The following is a 20,584-nucleotide window of genomic DNA, read 5'->3' as shown; positions in this document are numbered from 1 at the left end:
GATACTGCAGATGCCCCCTACTGAGAACCATCTTTAACTTCTGTTTCCTTCCACCAGTGCCACTAATTGAGACTATAAGAGCCTCAGAAATATAATGTAAACATATAGTAAGTACTTAATACATGTTATAACAGTTAAGAATTTATAATTACACATGTACAGGGCTATTAGAGTAAAAGTTTGTACACACACACACACGAAGTATGATAAAATTCCTGTCCTCCAGGAAACTGTAGTCCAATTAAGAAGGTCAAACATAAAGAAGAACTGAAGAAAGGAAGGCTGAGCTCTGGGTGCTGCTAACAGTACAAAAACAGAGAGGACAACATGGACTACAGCCCTCAGAGGCAGAGAAGGAAGAACTTCAGCTAAGATTTGAAGAAAGTAAAGATCTCAACAGGCTAGAAAGAAAATGGTCCCTAGTTATCAAAGACACCAGGAGTAAGAATCACTCCACTGCTGTGCTTATCTTCATCAGTTCTGCTAGATCAAATCTGAACTATAAAATATCTATCTTAAATTTAAACTCTGAAAAAGTGGGGCTTCTGTTTGCAATTTATTAAATTTTATGTATTCTTGGTAGTAAGGTAAAAAGTGCTTCCATTGTTGGTGTGTCACCTGGTTGCCACAGCGGTTCTCCATTAAGCACGAAGAACACAAAAAATGACCATTAGGTATGACCAGATCATCAGTAACTTTAGAAAGAAACCTCTTAATGGAATGGTGATGACAGAAGTCCGCTTGTATAAGAGAACAGATGGTGGTAAATTTAAGAACAGCATGGGAGGCTCTGAGGAATCTAGTTATGGAAATCTGGTTAAGAAATGTCAGGCCCTCATTACCTCACCTCATTCCAAAAGCTTCCTAGCTGGCCTCCTAGAGTCTGATTTCTTACCACTCCTCTCTGCTAATCACCTCCAGAGTCCATGCATACACTCCCAAGAGAAATCTATCAGCACTGTTTTCATGTCATTGTGCCCGAAAACTTTCAAGGGTTCCCTTTTTCCTATTATACTAAATCTAAACTCATTTTCAACTACTGTAGTTTTTATTAATCTTTTATTAATCCTTCTCTAAATTCCTGGAGCAATTATAACCTCAATTTGGCATTTACCATGCTGTTTCATATGTATAATTGCATCATATGCCTAAGCTTACTACCCTCTCCCCCTCTCCCCAGTGAGAACAATGACCATACAACTAATACTTCAGATGCTACCTAACACCACACCAGGTACATGTTATCTGAAAAATAACATAGTATTTGGATTAAAAACATTCCTTTCTGAAATGTCTTTCCCATCTAACACTGCCTAGCTGGCTTCTACTTTTTTTCAAGACTCAAACCAAACACTTCCCCCTCCAGAAAGCCTTGTCAATCCACTCTTATCTTCCATCTCCTAAAGTGAACTAGATCTTACTCCCATAGTAATATGTCAACACCTCTCTATCCCAGGACTTATACAAGATTATAACTATATCTATCTCCCCAGAGACCATGAGCTCTTTGGAAGAAGAAACTTTCTTACTCTTTTCTCTCTCTCCAATCCCTAAGAATATAATAAGTGAAGGGTCAAGAAATAATGGTTAAATGATTGAAACAGTTACTAGCCAATGAAGGTGTGGGTGTGATCCTTCCCAAACAAGTGAAACCATACACACTGACAAGCTAAAAGGAAGAGGCAAAAGAAAAAAGGACTCAATAGCATGAGGTAAGGATAATCACAGGACTGAAGTCATTTATGAATTGGAAAAAAGTATGACTCAGACTGACAAGTAGCACTAAACAGGAACAGAGACAGTTCCGGAATAGCAGAGAAAAATGGGAAGATAGAAGCAAAGATAAAAAGATAATGTTACTTATGGGAGAAAGCAGGGCATGGAAAACTCATGTCTTAAATCTATGATGATATTTATTGCTAAAAAAAAAGTTTCATGACGAATCTTCTCTACATAACATGAAAATGTAAACAGTATCAAGATATAAAAACTCAACATTAAGCCATGAGATGGGGAGAGGGGTGGGGGTTCTAATCCCACTTAATGCCACTAATAGGATCCCAAATAAGCTTTCTAGGTACTTTAACATATTGCTTGGCCTCCCTCTGCAACCTCCCTAATTCCCAACAAGTAACTAAGGATTACTCAGAAAGTCTTCAAGTTTTCAACAGTGTTATCAAAAAAGGGGGAAATGGGTAGAGATACTGCTGGCTTCCTAAATAAAGGTAAGAAGAAGACATCAAGGAAAATAAGAATAATGAGGATAATGATGTCGTGACCTAGATATTCCTGAATCCTCTCACTCTATTCCTGGCACTTGGCATTTCATCTTAAAAGACTTAAGAAAAATCACAAGAAAGAGTCATCATAAGACTCATAAGAAAAACTGAGCAACTAAAAACTCAAAAAGAAATCCTTATAATTACCACAGCAGTAATTCTGATCATATGCATCTCAAGGAATACACACACACACACACACACACACTTGTTTTTTGAGAGGGAGGGGGGAAGAGCAGGGAGAGAGAAGAATCTTAGGCAGGCTCCATGCCCAGTGCGAGACTGCCCAGTGTGAGACCGATGCGGGGCTCCATCTCACATGACCTGAGCCAAAACAAAGAGCTGGACGCTTAACCAACTGAGCCACCCAAGCGCCCCTATATATATACTTTTTTAAATATATAACTCCTGTTACAGAATCTTACCACCCAAGGCAACCAGAAGTAAGGTCTATGGCAGAAACCATTCAGTGCCACCTAACATCTGTTTTTATCTTCCTCCTGAGGAATACAATCTCAATTTCATTCTGGATGGCATTGTGCCTCCTGCCATTCCTGCTCTCTGAAGACACAATAGCTACTGCTCCAGTGTCATCTTTGATCATAAGGTGATCTTTGAAAGTGCCATACACTGAGGATATAGGAGCAAAGAGAAGGAATCTGGGTCCCTGAGTTCTTTGTCAAATTGTGAAGCTGACATCTGAGCCCTGAACTGCCTACCTTCCAGACTTAAGTTTACCGTAAAAAGATACCACCAGTGGATGAATGCAATTCTTAACAAACATGAAATCTGGGATAAGGAAGTGGGGGATACAAGTAAGAGAACCTAAAATAAAACACTCTTAAAGGAGGAGTTGATGAGGCAAACATTAACTCTGATATTGCAGGTTGGAAAACTGGTGACCTTCTTAAAGAGTGACAAAGGATTTGGTCAAATTTGGCCATCTACAGAAGTTAGAGAACAAACCATATGCCAACTAAGGCTACGGCAAGGAGAGAAATATAGAAAAAATTTAGAATGTTGGCATGCGTTGGCTTCTTCTTGTCACTTAAAACAAAATCCTGAGAGAGAAATAAACTTCGATTAGAGTTGCAAGTAGAGAGGGAAAAAAATGCAGATTTGCTAAGGGAGGTTAACTCCCTGCCTATGGCCTGCAATTTAAGCTAAGAGTCCTATAATTTAAAGCCTTGCATAGCTGAAAAAACACCAACTGCTTCTGAAGTAGCAAACTGAAATAACTGAATGGTAGCTGCAAAACTGCAGCCTTGGCAGTAGAGAAGACTGGTATCTTGCCACACAAAAGCAATGTCATAAGGGTGCTGTCTTTCCACCCATGATTTCCACCATTGTTTCAAATGGCCTCATCAGAACCATCTTTCCCTCAGAAGCCAGAAGACGTCAATGAACTTGGATGGGGAAAAAAAGACTCTTCATTTCCACTAACTTGTAACTGAAATTTAGCATTTCCTTTAATTATGAAATTAGACAACAAATCATAGCAGCATTAACAGTACTTGTGACCTTGCCACCAATAAAAATCACAAATGCATTCTCACGTGCAAATGTTGCAGAATCTCAACTTTTAATTTAAACTTAACTACTTAGGGGCGCCTGGGTGGCTCAGTCATTAAGCATCTGCCTTCAGCTCAGGTCATGATCCCAGGGTCCTGGGATCGAGCCCCGCATCGGACTCCTTGCTTAGAGGGAAGCCTGTTCTCCCTCTCCCTCTGCCTCTGCCCCTGCTTGTGTTCCCTCTCTCGTTGTGTCTCTCTCTGTCAAATAAATAAAATCTTTAAAAAAATAAAAATTAAAAAAAAATAAACTACTTAAAAATTATGCTAGTATATTAGACTTGCCACTAGATCTCTCATTTAATATGTTAAAAGCACACATTACTATGTTTCAAAGTTAGTATTTTGCTAACCATATTTCAATATAATTGGTTTCCTTTGTAATCCCAAGTACTTTATTTTGTGAATTCTGAGACATTCTGAGATGGATCCACAGGTTTCACTAGACTGTTGAAGGGGTTCCATGGCACCAAAACAAGACTGGAAATTCCTGCGGTAAACGGAGCACAAAGGGCACAGTCTTCACATTGAAAAATTCTGTCTGGGCAGGTGTTATGGATCAAAGCAGCAAAAAGTCTAGAAACTAAGTATTTTAAGCTAATTGTATGGGAGGTTGGGGGAGACAAAGAGACCAGACTGCAAAAGCCTCTTAAGTTTCCAAAATAATACCCAAGCTCATCAACAAGAAGTGAGCTATAAATGCTGTACATTTCCCAGAAAGGGCATCCTCACTAATATCCATCTCAGATGTGGTCATGGAAGATAATGGACAAGGTAGGATCTTTCAGAAGGCATAGGAGACAATGGAGGCCCTACCAAAGAGCAAAATCAAGGAACTTACTACACTGTCAAGGAGTCACTGTCACTTCTACCCAGTAAGATTTTATGATGCACTAATGACTACTGAGTGTTTCCCATTATCCCCTTTTCTGAATAATACCTTTTATTTCTGTTATCCTAATCATTCTCCACCACTACATATTAGGTAGAATGTAAATAACTCATCTGGTTTATAGATCTTTGATCCACAAGAAGCCACACCAGGATCTGATGAAAGAGACTGTACCTAAAGAGCTTAGATTTTCAGCTAATTATAGTAACTGGATGAAACTCTGGGTTGTCTCTCTTGAGAAAAGAGCAAGTAAGTTCAATACATAGAAGAAAGAGCACATGTGAATATTTGTGTACCCATAGGGGCAAATTGTGGTGGAAACCTAAAAAAGAAAATAATCTACTACAGATTGACTCTATATTTTATAAGCATAGGACATAAAATTTTAACTTATAAATGAGGTAATAATTTAAGCTATTTCCAAGCAAAAGCAGCTGGTGTTACTTTAGTTTTCATATACCAGCAAAATCAAAGTTTCTACTCTTAGTTCAATTTCAGCAAAATTAACAGCGTCCTACATTGGAAAAGGTATGACTTAGTAATTAAGAACACCAGGCTGCTGAGCAAGTCTGCCTGGATTAGAATCTAAACTCTTCCACTTTAAGCTATGTGACCTTACACAAGTAAATTAACCTTTTATGTCTCAGTTCCCTCATTTGTAAGATGAAGATAAAGATAGTACCCAACCCAAAGGATTGCTGTGAGGATTAAATGAGTTAATGCATACAAAGCACTAAGAATAGTTTCTAACACACAGTCAGTAATTTTATTACCAAATGCATACTCTTCAGAACTTTCTAAATTTTATTTCATTTTTTAAAAAGATTTTAAGTAATCTCTACACCCAATGTGTGGCTCAAACTCAACCAAGATCAAGAGTTGCACACTCTACCAAATGAGCCAGCCAGGCACCCCAGAATTTTCCAAATTTTAAATGGTTGTCACTCTTACTCAGTGGTTTTAGACTTACATGTCCTAAATGATACAATAATCATTTAGCAGCCTCAATGGAAATGAGCCCCTCATATTTACTCTAAAGTGACCCAGAAAGTATTAGGTTTTAAAATTTTGTTTGTAGACTATATATGAGAATTGAGAACATACTTTTCCCCATAGAAATAAGATGATATGATGATTCCTGAAGCAGCCCACAAAATCCTATTATTCCATAAAGGAATTCCAAGTCAACAGTTCTTGAGTATAAAAGCCCCAGTCAGATATCTTGCAGCAGAGAGACAAAGGAGTAACAAGGAAAAAAAAGAAATCAGCTTTTCCATTTTCCTGGTGCAAGACCAGCTTAATCCTGACAAAATTTCAATATGGTTTATATCTGGCATACTTCTAACTACTTTCTATACTTTGGTTCTCCCATCTCATATGCCCTAAGCCTCTAATATTGGCATTATAAACTCCAAAATTACTTGCTCTTCTCTTCCAGTAAAAACTCCCAGCTTTTCAAAACAGTTGATCTCTGCTCCATTTAGGTGAAAAATGGACAGTATCAAACTAATCTCCACGAAGATACTTCCTATAAGTAATGACCTTTTTAAAAAATAAGCGGAAAAATCCTCACTGGTTTGAAGTGAAAATACAGGTGGAAGAATCATAATTTAGGAGAAGGAATCCAATAAACAAATAGTAGGTCACTCTTCAAAACTCTTGACTTTCACAACTTCTCTTCCCCCTTAAAATTCCAAGAATATTCACAACACAGCTAATGCAAAAATCCGGGAGATTTGGGCGCCTGAGTGGCTCAGTTGGTTAAGTGACTGCCTTCAGCTCAGGTCATGATCCTGGAGTCCCGGGATCGAGTCCCGCATCGGGCTCCCTGCTCAGCAGGGAGTCTGCTTCTCCCTCTGACCCTCCCCCCTCTCATGCTCTCTCTGTCTCTATCTCATTCTCTCTCTCAAATAAATAAATAAAATCTTAAAAAAAAAAAAAATCCGGGAGATTTAGTGATACAAGTGTCATTTGTAAAACTGTTGTGATTTCAGAGCTATTTATCATAAAATCAGAGATGAAAAAGAACCTCATTCGGTCATTTCTTAAAGTCCTGGTATTACCTATTTTGGAGACTAACAATATTCTTTTTTTTTTTTTTTTTTTTTATTTATTTGAAAGAGAGAGAATGAGAGAGAGCGAGAGAGAGCACATGAGAGGGGGGAGGGTCAGAGGGAGAAGCAGACTCCCTGCTGAGCAGGGAGCCTGACGTGGGACTCAATCCTGGGACTCCAGGATCATGACCTGAGCCGAAGGCAGCCACTTAACCAACTGAGCCACCCAGGCGCCCCGAGACTAACAATATTCTTTAAGATCTCCAAGGGAGGGGCGCCTGGGTGGCTCAGTCGTTAAGCGTCTGCCTTCGGCTCAGGTCATGATCCCAGAGTCCCGGGATCGAGCCCCACATCGGGCTCCCTGCTCGGCGGGAAGCCTGCTTCTCCCTCTCCCACTTCCCCTTGCTTGTGTTCCCTCTCTCACTGTGTCTCTCTCTGTCCTATAAATAAATAAATAAAATCTTTAAAAAAAAAAAAAAAAGATCTCCAAGGGAAGAAAAGTTCACAACTTAATCTGTTCTAAGGTATGTTACTCTAAGGTATGCATTTTGTTTGTTTGGTTGGTTGGTTTTTTTAAAGGTTTAACTGGCTAGGGGCGCCTAGCTGGCTCAGTTGGTAGAGCACGCAACTCTTGATCTTGGGGTCATGAGTTTGAGCCCCATGGTGGGCACAGAGATTACTTTAAAAATAAATAATTTTTTTTTCCTTTTTTTTTTTTTTAAAGATTTTTTATTTATTTATTCATGAGAGACAGAGAGAGAGAGAGAAACAGAGGGAGAAACAGGCTCCCAAGGAGCAGGGAGCCCGATGCGGGACTCGATCCCAGGACCCTGGGATCATGACCTGAGCCGAAGGCAGACGCTCAACCATCTGAGCCACCCAGGCACCCATAAATAATTTTTTTAAAAAATTAAAAGTTTTAACTGGCTAATCTGTATCTCCCTTGCTACGGAGAAGAAAATTTCTTTAAATTCTCTCTTGGGAAATGAGAACTGGTCAGAGTTCTATTCATAATGATGCTTCACATATTTTACAATTTTTTTTTTTTTTTTTTTTTTTTTGCGAGAGAGAGAATGAGAGAGAGCACGAGAGGGAGGAGGGTCAGAGGGAGAAGCAGACTCCCTGCCGAGCAGGGAGCCCGATGCGGGACTCGATCCCGGGACTCCAGGATCATGACCTGAGCCAAAAGCAGTCGCTTAACCAACTGAGCCACCCAGGCGCCCACATATTTTACAATATTAACACAACTTTTTGTGTTCCCTTTTCTCTAAGTTTTAAAGTCCAGAACTTCTCCAACAGGATCTGAATTTGGAACCCTAATATATTTATTGCTCTTCTCTAGATTCTCTCCAAATTACTCCACATATAATCTTAAATTCATAAAACTATATTCTAAATTCAGACAAGTCATACTCATAGTTAGAACTCCATTCAGGGTACAAACTTAGGGATCATGTGGCCAAAAGATATTTTCACACTATATGTGTGATTCTCATCTTAGGTGTCTTTTGCTCCACAATGTAGGAAGGAAATATAAACATTTTTGGACATTAACCACTCAACTATATTCTGTCATCAAGTAAATACTGTATTTTGCATTTAAATCTCACCTACTGGAATCTGAGTAGTTGGAAAGGCTGATGAACACTAGTCCCTTTAACACAAGAACACTCAAAGCCATCTTTGTAGCTGTTATTTAAAAAAAAAAAAAACACACACAGGGGCACCTGGGTGGCTCAGACAGTTAAGCATTTGACTCTTGATTCTGGCTCAGAGTCCTAGGATCGATTCCCGTATTGGGCTCTGTGCTACTGAGCTTTGAGCCTGCTTAGGATTCTCCCTCTGCCCCTCCCCTGCTCAGGTGCGCCCTGTGCGTGCACTCGCTCTCTCTTTAAAAAAAAAGAAAAAAAAAAGTTAAAAACCCTGGGGCGCCCATGTAGCTTGGTGGGTTAACTGTCTACCTTCGGCTCAGGTCATGATCCCAGGGTTCTGGGATCAAGCGCCATGTCAGGCTCCCTGCTCTGCGGGGAATCTGCTTCTCCCTCTCCCCTTGCCTCTCCCCCGATTGTGCTTTCTCTCTGGCTTGCTCTCTCTCAAATAAATAAATAAAATCCTTAAAAAAAAAAAAAAGTTAAAAACCCAGACAGAACCTGCTATTAACACTCCTTATACTTAGTTTAAAATATGTATATATATAATGTCCATATAATAAAAGTCCTCTGAGTAACACATATCCACTGGTTCATCCTATCTCATTAAAGTGTTTATCCTAACCTCTCTACACCATACTGCTTTAGCTCACTATACATTATACCAGTAGTAGGGCATCAGTGCTGGCAGAGGCTAACATCGCGGAAGGTAATCCTGTCTTACCTTTTAGGGTTAACTATGATGCACAGAAAATGCTAAACAGCTTAAACTTCTACATGTGATGTCTAGGATTCAGTTGTCCTCAAAGTGTGGTCCAGACACCCTTTCAGGGAATCTGAAGGGTCAAAACAATTTTCACAGTAAGATGTTATCTGCCTTTTCCACTCTCATCCTCTGATAAACGTACAGTGGAACTTTTCACATGCTATGTGATGGGTGTTATCACATCAGACTGAATGCAGAGGCAGAGATGAGAATCCAACTGTCTCTATTAAATGTTTTAAAAAAATTTGCAGAAGTTGGGACGCCTGGGTGGCTCAGTTGGTTAAGCATCTGCCTTCAGCTCAGGTCATGATCTCAGGGTCCTGGGATCGAGTCCTGCATCAGGGTCCTTGCTCAGAGTGGAGCCTGCTTCTCCCTCTCGCACTCCCCCTGCTTGTGTTCCCTCTCTCGCTGTGTCTCTCTGTCAAATAAATGAATAAAATCTTTAAAAAAAAAAAAAATCTAAATGAACAGACCTTCTGTTCTAAGAGCATATCAATCATTATCAGCTTACATAATACATCAATACTGATTATCATTCCATGATGTGAAAGGGTCTGAAAAGGACTAACTTCCACAGAAATCCCAGTGCTATTTAGGGTAGAATGTTTACTAGTCATCTATAAAAAGCTGTGCAGCTTAAACTTAGTAGACCCTAAGGGAGTCTCTCTGCCTAGAGACTTATCCTGCTTGTTCTATCGGTTCCTAAAGACCCCACATTTTTGTGTTTTTTTGTTTGTTTGTTTCTTGTCATCATCACTTCAAAGTTTCTCAGCTTTGCTGTCTTTAACACAGACTTTATCCTTTTTCTTCTCATCAAGCATAGCAACTCCTTCCATAAATCGTCACAATCTTTTCTTAATGGAACAACCTATTTCCTCCCATGTGCTCAAGTTCTTTACCATCGTCTAAAAATTTACTTGGCAATTTGTAAATATGAATTTTTCTTTACCTCAACTTTCAACCCACCACTAAGCAGATACTTGATTATCAGGTTCTTTTCTCAACTTGAAGAGAACAGAGTACTTATGACTACCAGATTTCAAGACTTACTGTAAAACTACCATAACCAAGACAAGTGGTTTTAGTAAAAGGACAGACATATAAATCAACAGAACAGGGTCCAAAAATGGACCCACCCATATATGGCCAACTTATTATTATTATTATTGAAGTATAGTTGACATACAATGTTATACTAGTTTCAGGTGTACAACATATTGATTCCACAATTCTATGTTACTCAGTGCTCAATACAGTAAGTACAGTCACCAGTAATAACGTTACTACAATATTACTGACTATATTTCCTATACTATACTTTTCATCTCCATGACTTAATTTATTTTATAACTGGAATTCTATACCTCTTAATCCCTTTCACTTATTTTACTGGTCAACTGATTTTTGATAAAGGTGCCAAGACAAGTTACGAAAGACTTTTCAAAAAATAATGCTGAAACAACTGGTTATCTGTATGAGAAAAACATAAACAATATCCCTTATGTCACATCATACACAAAAACCTGCAAAGTGAGTTACAGAAAGTAAAAGTTAAAACTATAAGACATCTAGAAAAAAATCATGAGAGAAAATCTTTTTAACATTTAATTAAGCAAATATTTCCCAGATAGGACATGAAAAAAAAATCACAATTCATAGAAGAAAACAATTGGTTAAGTTGGACTTTATCAAAATTAAAAGCTTCTGTTCTTCAAAAGACACCACTAGGAAAATGAAAAGACAAGCCACAGACCGGAAGAAAATGCAAAGCATGTATCTTAAGAAGGATTTGTATCTCAAGTCCTTTGTATTCTCAAAACTTAATAATAAAAAACACTCACTTTTTTTAAATGGGCAAAAGATCTGAAGAGATACCTCAACAAGAAGATATATAATGGTGAAGAAGCACATGAAAAGATGCTCAAGATCATTAGTCATTAAAAAATCACAAATTAAAATTATACTGGGGTATCACTACATACCTATTAGAACTGTACCCAGTGTTGCCAAAAATATGGAGCAACTAGAACTCTCACACACTGCTAATGGGAATGTAAAATGGTACATCACTTTCAAAAACAGTTTGACAGTTTAAGAAGTTAAACCTTAACCTACCATATGATCCAATTATTTCATTCCCAAGTATTCACCCAAAATATATCGTATGTCCACACAAAGACATACATATAAATGTTCACCACAGTAAGTACAGTCACCGGTAATAACATTACTACAATATTACTGACTATATTTCCTATACTATATTTAAAATAGCATTTTTACTTGTAATAGCTAAAACTGGAGAACAATCCAAATACGCACCAACAGGTAAATGTTGTTGCACACATAACCAATGAACCAAAAAGGTATGAACTACTGATGCATGTAGTGACACCGGTGAATCTCAAGGTAATTATGCTAAATGAAAGAAGCCAAACAAATAAAAGGATAATACTATACAGTTCCAGTTCTATACAACTTGAGAAAATGCAAACATACATTTAGGGACAGAAAAGCAGATCAGTTGCTATCTTGCAGAAAGTGACAAGAGGGCACACAGCAACACCAGGAAACTTTTGAGAATGACGGATATATTGTGATTGTAATTTTGGGGGGGGGGCTTATCAAATCATACTATATCAATTACATCTCAATAAAGGTGTTTTTTAAAACTGTTTTAAATATGTATGTGTGTGTGTGCGCAATCTGGAGTAGTTAGGATTTCTCAGCTAAGACACAAAAAGAAAAAAGAAATTGGAAGGAAAAAATTTAAAACTTTTTTGCTCTAACAAAAAACTTGCATCCAGAATATTTAAAGAACTCTAACAATGCAATAAGATGACACTACCCAGTTTTAAAATGTGCAAGATTTGAATAAAGACATACAAGTAGTCAATAAGCACATGAAAAGATGTACACCATTAGTCAACAGGAAAAGACAAATTAAAATCACAATGAGATACCACTATATACCCATTAAAATGTTTAAATCAATTTGAAAACCAGTAGTATCTTCCTTTATGAATTTAAACTCCATAGGTTTTATCTTGATATCAATAACAAAAATAACTACATTTGTGCTGTAAGGTAAAGCATGGATGATTATCCCCATTTTATACGGCTTCCAATCCAGTGATCCTCTGATTACATTGCATGGGCTTCTTGGGGTTTTATTTTTTTAATTATCTATAGGCCTACCTGTAATAAAGAAGCACTATCTTTTTCTCAGACTCTACCTATTCAAATAGTCGCATCTTTCCGTAACTTCCAATTGTGCTTTTTTACATAGCTATCACTTTCCAAATTCCAAATATACATAGGGGGACTGTAGAAAGAGTGTTAACTTTGAAGAAAGCGGTTCCTATGCTTAAAATCTCCATTCGGGAGCGCCTGGGTGGCTCAGATGGTTAAGCGTCTGCCTTCGGCTCAGGTCATGATCCCAGGGTCCTGGGATCGAGCCCCACATCGGGCTCCTGACTCAGCGGGGAGTCTGCTTCTTCCTCTCCCTCCGCCTCTCGCACCGCTCATGCTCTCTCTCTGTGTCTCAAATGAATAAATAAAATCTTTAAAAAAAAAAAAATCTCCATTCAGCACCATAACCTTCAACAGGGACCTGTCCGTAAGCACCTATCCTTCAGGCTCTCAAGTAAGCATCATTATGGGGCAAAATAATTTTTCTGTTGTCCTTTTCTTTTGTTGTTTCTAGGAGAATCTTGAATGCTAGTAAGCACATAATGAGTACATATTCAATATGTATCTGTCAAACTAAACAAAACTGGAACTCTTAGTCCAATTCCAAATCTACAACTCCAAAAGGAAGGTGAGAATCAAATCTCCCATTCACTACCCATATGACTATAAGGAAAGGGTCTGAATCCTAAAAAATATCCTCTCTTGAAATCCTAACTCTTTTCACCCAACACTGGATACATGCTGCTTTGTATCAGACACTTCCTGTAGTATTTTGCCTAGCTCACCATGCCCTATCACTGAGTTGTCTCCATCCCCAGGGCCCTGAAAGTCTTACCTATACCATAGCTATATGAGTACTACAACAAATTAAAGGATGAGAACCAGGGCTGACACCTGACCTAAGTTGTTCACCTGAATTTTCTTCCTTAGGAATTCAGAATTAGGACTGAAATGGTTTGGTTTGGTCTCCTGAATAAAGAAACTATGAACTTGAGAGGTACGGGATGCCCATATGCCAGAAAGGTAAAGAAAGCTGGTTTGTAGAAATGAAGAAATAAATTACAATCAGAGAAAAGCAACAAAGAAGAAAGTATACTGCCTAAGGTTCCTAAGAACCTGGGTTCTATCCCCTCAAGAGATCCAGCTATCCCTCAGTTCTGTGAAATACCCCAGTATTCTCCACAAATAAAATCCCTTTGTTTTGTTTGATATATCCAGTGCTGGTTTCCTTTACTTGCAGCCAAGCAAAGCTTGACTAAAATAAGTTTACTAAGTCAAATCATAACACTTTATTTTTCAGTATTATTTTATACCTTAAACACTGTTGACAGGTACAGATTTTATATTTAACTCCTCTTTTACTTTACCAATATACCCAGTGATGCTTTTTATTCCCTATTACCTCTGATATTATTTCCCCCACATATATGAATCCATGACAACTCAAATTTCTCCACCATCTCCCCATAAAAAAAAAACTTTCATAAGATTTTTTTTCAATTTTATCACTAGTTTTCTATCACTTTTTTCCGTTTCCTGCATTGATATTTTCCTTTTCTAATTATTTTTATGGTATCCTCAATTAAGTGGAATATTTTTGACATCCCTCATTTTAAAAAAACACCTCAAATGATGATGAATACTGACAGCCAAGAGGCAGAACTTCGTGATTAAGAGCATGGGCACTGGAGCAAGGCCTACATATGAATTCCAGCTCTGTCCCTTTATTCACTGCATGTCCTTCAGCTAAGCTTAACTTTTGTATCTCTATTTCCTCATTTATGAAATGAGGTACCAAACTTATAGAGCTGTTAGAGGGATTTAATTAATATACTTTAAAATGCTTAAATAATGCCTGGTCTAGTAGTGAGAACACCATAAAAGCCTAGATATATCAAAGTCAGTATTTAGTCACAAAAGTAACTTTTAATAGTATGTCCTTAAGTCAATGACTAGTCAACGATACTCTTCAATATCTAATACTCAGAAATGGAAACCCTAGGGCATTCGGTCATCTTAGATCAAAGATTAAATTACATTTAGGATGCTCTAAGCCAGCACTGTCCAACAGAACTTTCTGCAACAATGGAAATATATGTGTGCTATCCAGTATGCTAGCCATTAGCCACGTGTGGTGCCCCTTATTTTTATTTTTAATTAACTTAAATAGCCACATGAGGCTAGTGGCTACTATATCAGACAGTAAAGCTTTACAAGATAAGCCAGAGGGGCACCTGGGTGGCTCAGTTGGTTAAGCATCTGCCTTCACCTCAGGTCATGATCCCGGGGTCTCGGGATCGAGCACCGCATCGGGCTGCCTGCTCAGCGGAGAGCCTGCTTCTCCCTCTCCCTCTGCCTGTTGCTCCCCCCGCTTGTACGCTCTCTCTCTCTCTGTCAAATAGGTAGAATCTTAAAAAAAAAAAAAAAAAAAAAAAAAATCAATGACAAACAATGGTTTTCTATCCACACATTTAAGAATAGCAACTTTCTGCTTTATAGATGGACCATACAGAATATTACAGAAATGAAAGATGTATATAAGGATACTAAATAACCCAACTCAGACACCGAATACAAATTAAATACTAAATGTATAGCTACAGGCACAAAAAATTTGGTTCAGAATATTGTTCCTCTAACACATAAGGTAAGTCTCCTGCCTTATCGGTTCCTGGATTCCCTCTGCCAGGAATGCTCATACTCCACATACCCAAAATCGAAAAGTCCATCACTCTCTCAGATTTTCAAATGTCACCATGTCAGTAAAGCTTTCCTTGGCTAAAATAACACACACCCCTATATTTCCCATTCCCCTTCTCTATTTTATTTTTCACCTTAGCCCTCATCACTGTCACTAACATACTTCTTGTGCTCGCTTTAGCACCATATATACTAACAGATATTTCTTGTTTATTAACTGTCCCTTCACCAGAATGTAGCTCCATGATTATAGGATTTTTATCTGTTATGTTCACTGCTATAGTCCTAGCATTTAGAATAGTGCCTGACAACGTATTAGATGCTCAATATGCTGAATGAATAAATAAAACACCTAGCTGCAGCAGTTACATGTGACCAGTAGATACTGCCATCAACACTTCATGTTCTAATCTGAAAGATTTCAATTAACAGATTAGATTTAGGTTATTTTTTCAAACTGTGCTCTGGGAACTGCAACAATCCCTCAGGGGCAATTGTGAGGGTAGAATATTAAAGCCTAATAAGCAAGCAGAAAAGTCCTGTGTGTATCTGTTTTATTCACAGGATTTCACGTAAGATTTAATTTGCAGAAAAGATTTAGCAACTTCAAAAAAATCTAAGACTACTGGGTTGTATACAATTTAGTTCCTACTTTTTAAACTTCACTGTAAATGAGGATAATCTAGGTATCATGTTCATATCATCATTTAGAAAGAGATAAAAACTAGCACCAAGTCTTATTTAATCTGCTACAAAAGCAATCAAATTTACTGTGTATTTTCTAATTAAAACATGTAGAAAGCAGAGTATTTTTAAAAAGAAATGAAGTATAAAAATTTTGTTATTCCATATACAAGAACATATGTAAATTCACTAAGTGAAAATTAAAATCCAAATCCCATTACCACAAATATCTTTGTAGGCAAAAGTATCTCCCAACCCCTCAAACAGCACTGTCTGACAAAACAAACAATATTTTATTACGAACCTCACCTTGAAATTCATGGCGTAACTTTTAAACGTTACATGTTCAGTAAGGAAAAAAAGAGTACTCACCTTAATGAAGTTACAGATGGACAAGCCTGTCCATACAAACCCATCTGGCCACAAAGAGAATCTGAAAAGTAAAAAAGAGTTAGTTAGCAGAAGCTCCAAAGTAAATTAAACTATAAATAAGATTCATTTCTAATTAAAACAATCTGAAAACAAATAGAAGGCTAAAAGATTCACCACTATCTGAACAAATACCTGTAGGAATCAAAAATACTATTAAACAGTAAGAGGAATTATACTGAAGAAGACAGACATACCAGGAAGCATAAAAGAAATAGACACACTATAACTGTAATATCCAAAGGAGGTGAAAACTCATAAAATTTAACAAATTGTTATGCTTGTTATACAGAGAGTGTATCCGAGCTATTTAGTGGAATCCTACTGATTCCAGAGAAGTGCCTAAAGGAAACCGAAGAGCTGAGTATGCAGGTTCCCATCCCATCTACTCTTCAATCAAAGCAGTGTTATCTTTATTGGTTTTATATACCAAAATTCACTAAGACTTCATGTGAAGAACAGTTCCATTGCTTTAAAGAAAGAAAGTTAAAAATAGCATTCAAATGGAAGGAGTTTTGAATAAGAAGCTCTAGGTTCAAATTCAACTATGACACTATGAGACCTTGAAGAATTTATGTAAACTCACTGAACCTCAAATTCTTCATCTGTAACTTAGGGATAAATACTGCCTATATAATTTTATTTACTCATCAGGGACAAATTGCAGGTTTGTTATTAGAATTAAATAACTCAATGAACAAATGCAAAATGGTCTATTAGCGCTATTACCTGGCACAAGGTAGTACTCTACAAGTAGCATTTAGGTAACAATGTCTACAAGTAACATGAATGAGAGAAGTTGGAACAGCATAAGCATATATATATGCATACACTGCACAAATGGTGAAGATTATGTGCAACTAAAGAAAACATGTCACAGTGAAGGGGACGGATCGGCTGCTAGTCCCAGTTCCAGCCAATTGCTGCTAAGCAGGATTGCAAGCCCAATATTCTAAGAACTGATTTTTCAAGAGAAGCAAGATATCCAAAATTTTATTTGAAATCTCCTGATTTTTCTTTTCTAAATACTATGTGGACCAAACAAAACATTAGGTTCTGTCTATAACCTTTAATCTAGAGGCTGAATTGGGTGGCTCAGTCGCTAAGTGTCTGCCTTCGGCTCAGGTCATGACCCCAGGGTCCTGGGATCGAGTCCCACATCAGGCTCCCTGCTCAGCGGGAAGCCTGCTTCTCCCACTCCCCCTGCTGGCGTTCTCTCTACCGAAAAATAAAAATAAAATCTAAAAAAAAAAAAGATTAAAAAAAAAATCTAGAGGCTGAACAAATTCCCAACATCTAATTGTTCCTGCATGCACTGGAGAGAGACAAGGCACTTATTCTTTTTTTTTTTTTTAAGATTTTTTTTATTTATTTGACAAAGAGGACAGCACAGGCAGGAGGAGCGGCAGAGGGAGAGGGAGAAGCAAGCGGACCCCTGGGATCATGACCTGAGCCGAGGGCAGACGCTTAACTGACTGAGCTACCCGGGCACCCCAAGACAAGGCATTTCTATTTCTGCTAGAATGACAGAATAGATAGCTTAATCAACATGTCACTGAAAATTACAAACATTGGATAAAACCTTTTAAAATCTTTATAAATTAATCAATAATCCCGAAGGAAAATAACATCCGATCAAAGCCAAAAACTAAATAGAGAAACTAAAGAAGTATGCAGGGTACTGAAAAAAGCTTTCATTCACCTTCAAGGCATTTTGCCAAACCCTATGAATTTCAGCTTGCACTCAGAAGGCAAATGGGGCCCAAGGTTCAAGAAGCAAAGTCCAGGTGTTACCCAAGAGATAGCAAGGAAAACTGTTTCTTAACCTTGGCACTGAATGCCAACGAGGGGATGGGGGACTATGATTGCAGTAAAACAGTATCTCCCCTGATATTTATAACCATAAGCTGACTCTCACCTAGATTATAGTTTAAAAAGCTTCAGGGGCACCTGGGTGGCTCAGTCGTTAAGCGTCTGCCTTCGGCTCAGGTCATGATCCCAGGGTCCTGGGATCGAGCCCTGCATCAGGCTCCCTGCTCCGCGGGAAGCCTGCTTCTCCCTCTCCCACTCTCCCTGCTTATGTTTCCTCTCTCACTGTGTCTCTCTCTGTCAAATAAATAAATAAAATCTTAAAAAAAATAAAAATAAAAATAAAAAGCTTCATACTTAGAATTTTGTTTAGGGTAGTCCTAGAATGGTAATATTCCCCACCCATCCTTGAGAAAATCAAATATAAACCCTCTCTGGGGAATGTGCCTTTGATCTAGGCCTAGAACTCTCACAGATAAGGTACCAAAATAAATAAATTCATGGGGCGCCTGGGTGGCTCAGTCAGTTAATTGTCTGCCTTCAGCTCAGGTCAAGATCCCTGGGTCCTGGGATTGAGCCCCACAATGGGCTCCCTGCTTGTGCTCTCTCGAGAGCACTCTCTCTCTCAAATAAAATCTTTTAAAAATTAACTAATTAATTCACAATTTAAAAAAAAAAAATCACAAAACCCAGAAGGGGGGGGTATCACAAAACCCAGAAAGAAACAAGCCACTCAGAGAAAGATATAGCTGAAACATCAGTTTGCATAATCAAAACCTCAAAGATTTCCAGATACGGTAATTACTAGGCACTTTACTGTTTTACTTTATGGATGATTTAACTACTCCTGTTTCAATTACCTGTATGAATCTCATATCTGTATCTCTAACAGGGATCAATCTCCTAATCTACAACCATAAATATCACATACCATCCTGGAAAACCCAAATCTGTCATTCCAAAACAAAATTCATCATCTCTAACATATTTCCTATCATAAAATGACACAGTCCTTTTATCTAAGAACGGCCTTCTAGCCTAACTCCTTTCTTTGCCTTTTTTAAAACAGAACACTTCTTTCCAATTCTTGATTTCTATGAGGAATGACTTCCCTAAACACTCCTAGGCTCTTACGCCACTCCTCACCAAAAAGGTAAATAACTTGGTTACTGGGTAGAGCTAACTCAGGACTACATCAGGACTCTACAGGCAGTGATCTGGATGCACCTGCTCCGTTGACAATAACAATCTACATATCAGGTGGGCTGTCCCATGGTCTAGATTGGATAGGTGGGATTAAAAGAATGCGGAGAGTGAGCTAGCCCATTTGACTTTTAAAACTAAATCACATTCTATAACATTCTACAATATCAATTTTAGCAAAAACAAAGGTAACTCCTCCAAAAGTTACCATATGACCCAGCAACTCAATGCTACACACGTGTGTGTGTGTGTGTGTGTGTGTGTATAAAATCCTCTTGGGGATGGATAGACAGATACACACAGGTACATGTGTGTGCATGCCCAAGAGAATTTAAAACATATGTTGCACATAAATGTTCATATAGCAGTATTATTTATAATGGCCAAAAAGTGGAAATAAACCAAATGTTCAACTTATGAATGGATAAACAAAATGTGGCATATCTATACAATATCCATAATATACAATATTATTATTCAGCCGTAAAAAGGAATGAAGTCCTGTTACATGCTACAACATGGATGAACTTTGAGAGCCTTATGCTAAGTGAAAGAAGTCAGACACAAAAGACCACATATTTGGAAAGTAGATTACTGGTGACCAAAAGTCCCTAATAAAAATCTTAAACAAAAAAAACAAAACCTTCAGCATAAAACCAAATTCTATGCCTTAAAATGGTAAACTTTACAGTATGTGAATTTGTATCTCAGACTAATTTTAGGGGCACCTGGGTGGCTCAGTTGTTAAGCATCTGCCTTCAGCTCAGGTCATGATCCCAGGGTCCTGGGATCAAGCCCCGCATCAGGCTCCCTGCTCAGCAGGAAGCCTGGTTCTCCATCTCCTACTCCCCCTGCTTGTGTTCCCTCTCTCGCTGTGTCTCTCTTCTGTCAAATCAATAAATCTTAAAAAAAAAAAAAACCAACTAATTTTAAAAGCAGTAATATTTTTTCATCTGTTGCTTCTTGTTAAATTCCTCAGTTCAGAACTTACGCAAGGGAAAAGGATCTTATATTTTGAGTCCCCCAAAACATCAAAACCCTTAGGATCCCCAATTAGTTACCATTTACTACCAACTCTAGCTCCCAGATATCTTTCTAATCTGCTTTAGCCTCAATGCCTTAGTTTCAGTTTTCTCCATTTTTAATCTATATTACTGCTCCTAAATGGTGAGCCCCAGGCTGGTTAACTGAAAGAACAAACATCTGCCGATCTTCTCCCTACCCAGCAAATGACCAGCAACATGGAAATCTCACAAAAGAAAGCTAGAGTTCACAGTTCAGTCAGGAAAGTCTGTGTCCTCTGAATTACAAACTCACATTTCTGAAGCCAATTATAGTTGAATAATTATATTAACT

The 20,584-nt window shown here is 38.0% G+C and overlaps 1 protein-coding gene across 7 annotated transcripts in view; it reads right to left on the bottom strand.

Annotated features, from left to right (window-relative positions):
- The window catches only part of FOXJ3 (forkhead box J3), a 145,647-nt gene that overhangs the window by 106,298 nt on the left and 18,765 nt on the right, over positions 1–20,584 (bottom strand). For 4 of the 7 annotated variants that reach the window (XM_035018853.1, XM_035018854.1, XM_035018859.1 and 1 more), the window contains exon 2: positions 16,160–16,220. In XM_035018853.1, coding sequence (XP_034874744.1) covers positions 16,160–16,203 — 44 coding nt within the window. In that variant the 5' untranslated portion in view covers positions 16,204–16,220. Of the gene's footprint in view, positions 1–9,169; positions 9,511–16,159; positions 16,223–20,584 lie in introns of those variants that run through there. The other 3 variants (XM_035018855.1, XM_035018858.1, XM_035018856.1) reach the window with 3 other exon arrangements.

The sequence above is a fragment of the Mirounga leonina genome, unplaced genomic scaffold (assembly GCF_011800145.1).
Source record: "Mirounga leonina isolate KUSES-001 unplaced genomic scaffold, KU_Mleo_1.0 Mir_173, whole genome shotgun sequence".
Lineage (NCBI taxonomy): Eukaryota > Metazoa > Chordata > Mammalia > Carnivora > Phocidae > Mirounga > Mirounga leonina.
The sequence above is the reverse complement of the archived record's forward strand: the minus strand, read 5'-3'. Positions and strand labels throughout refer to the sequence as shown.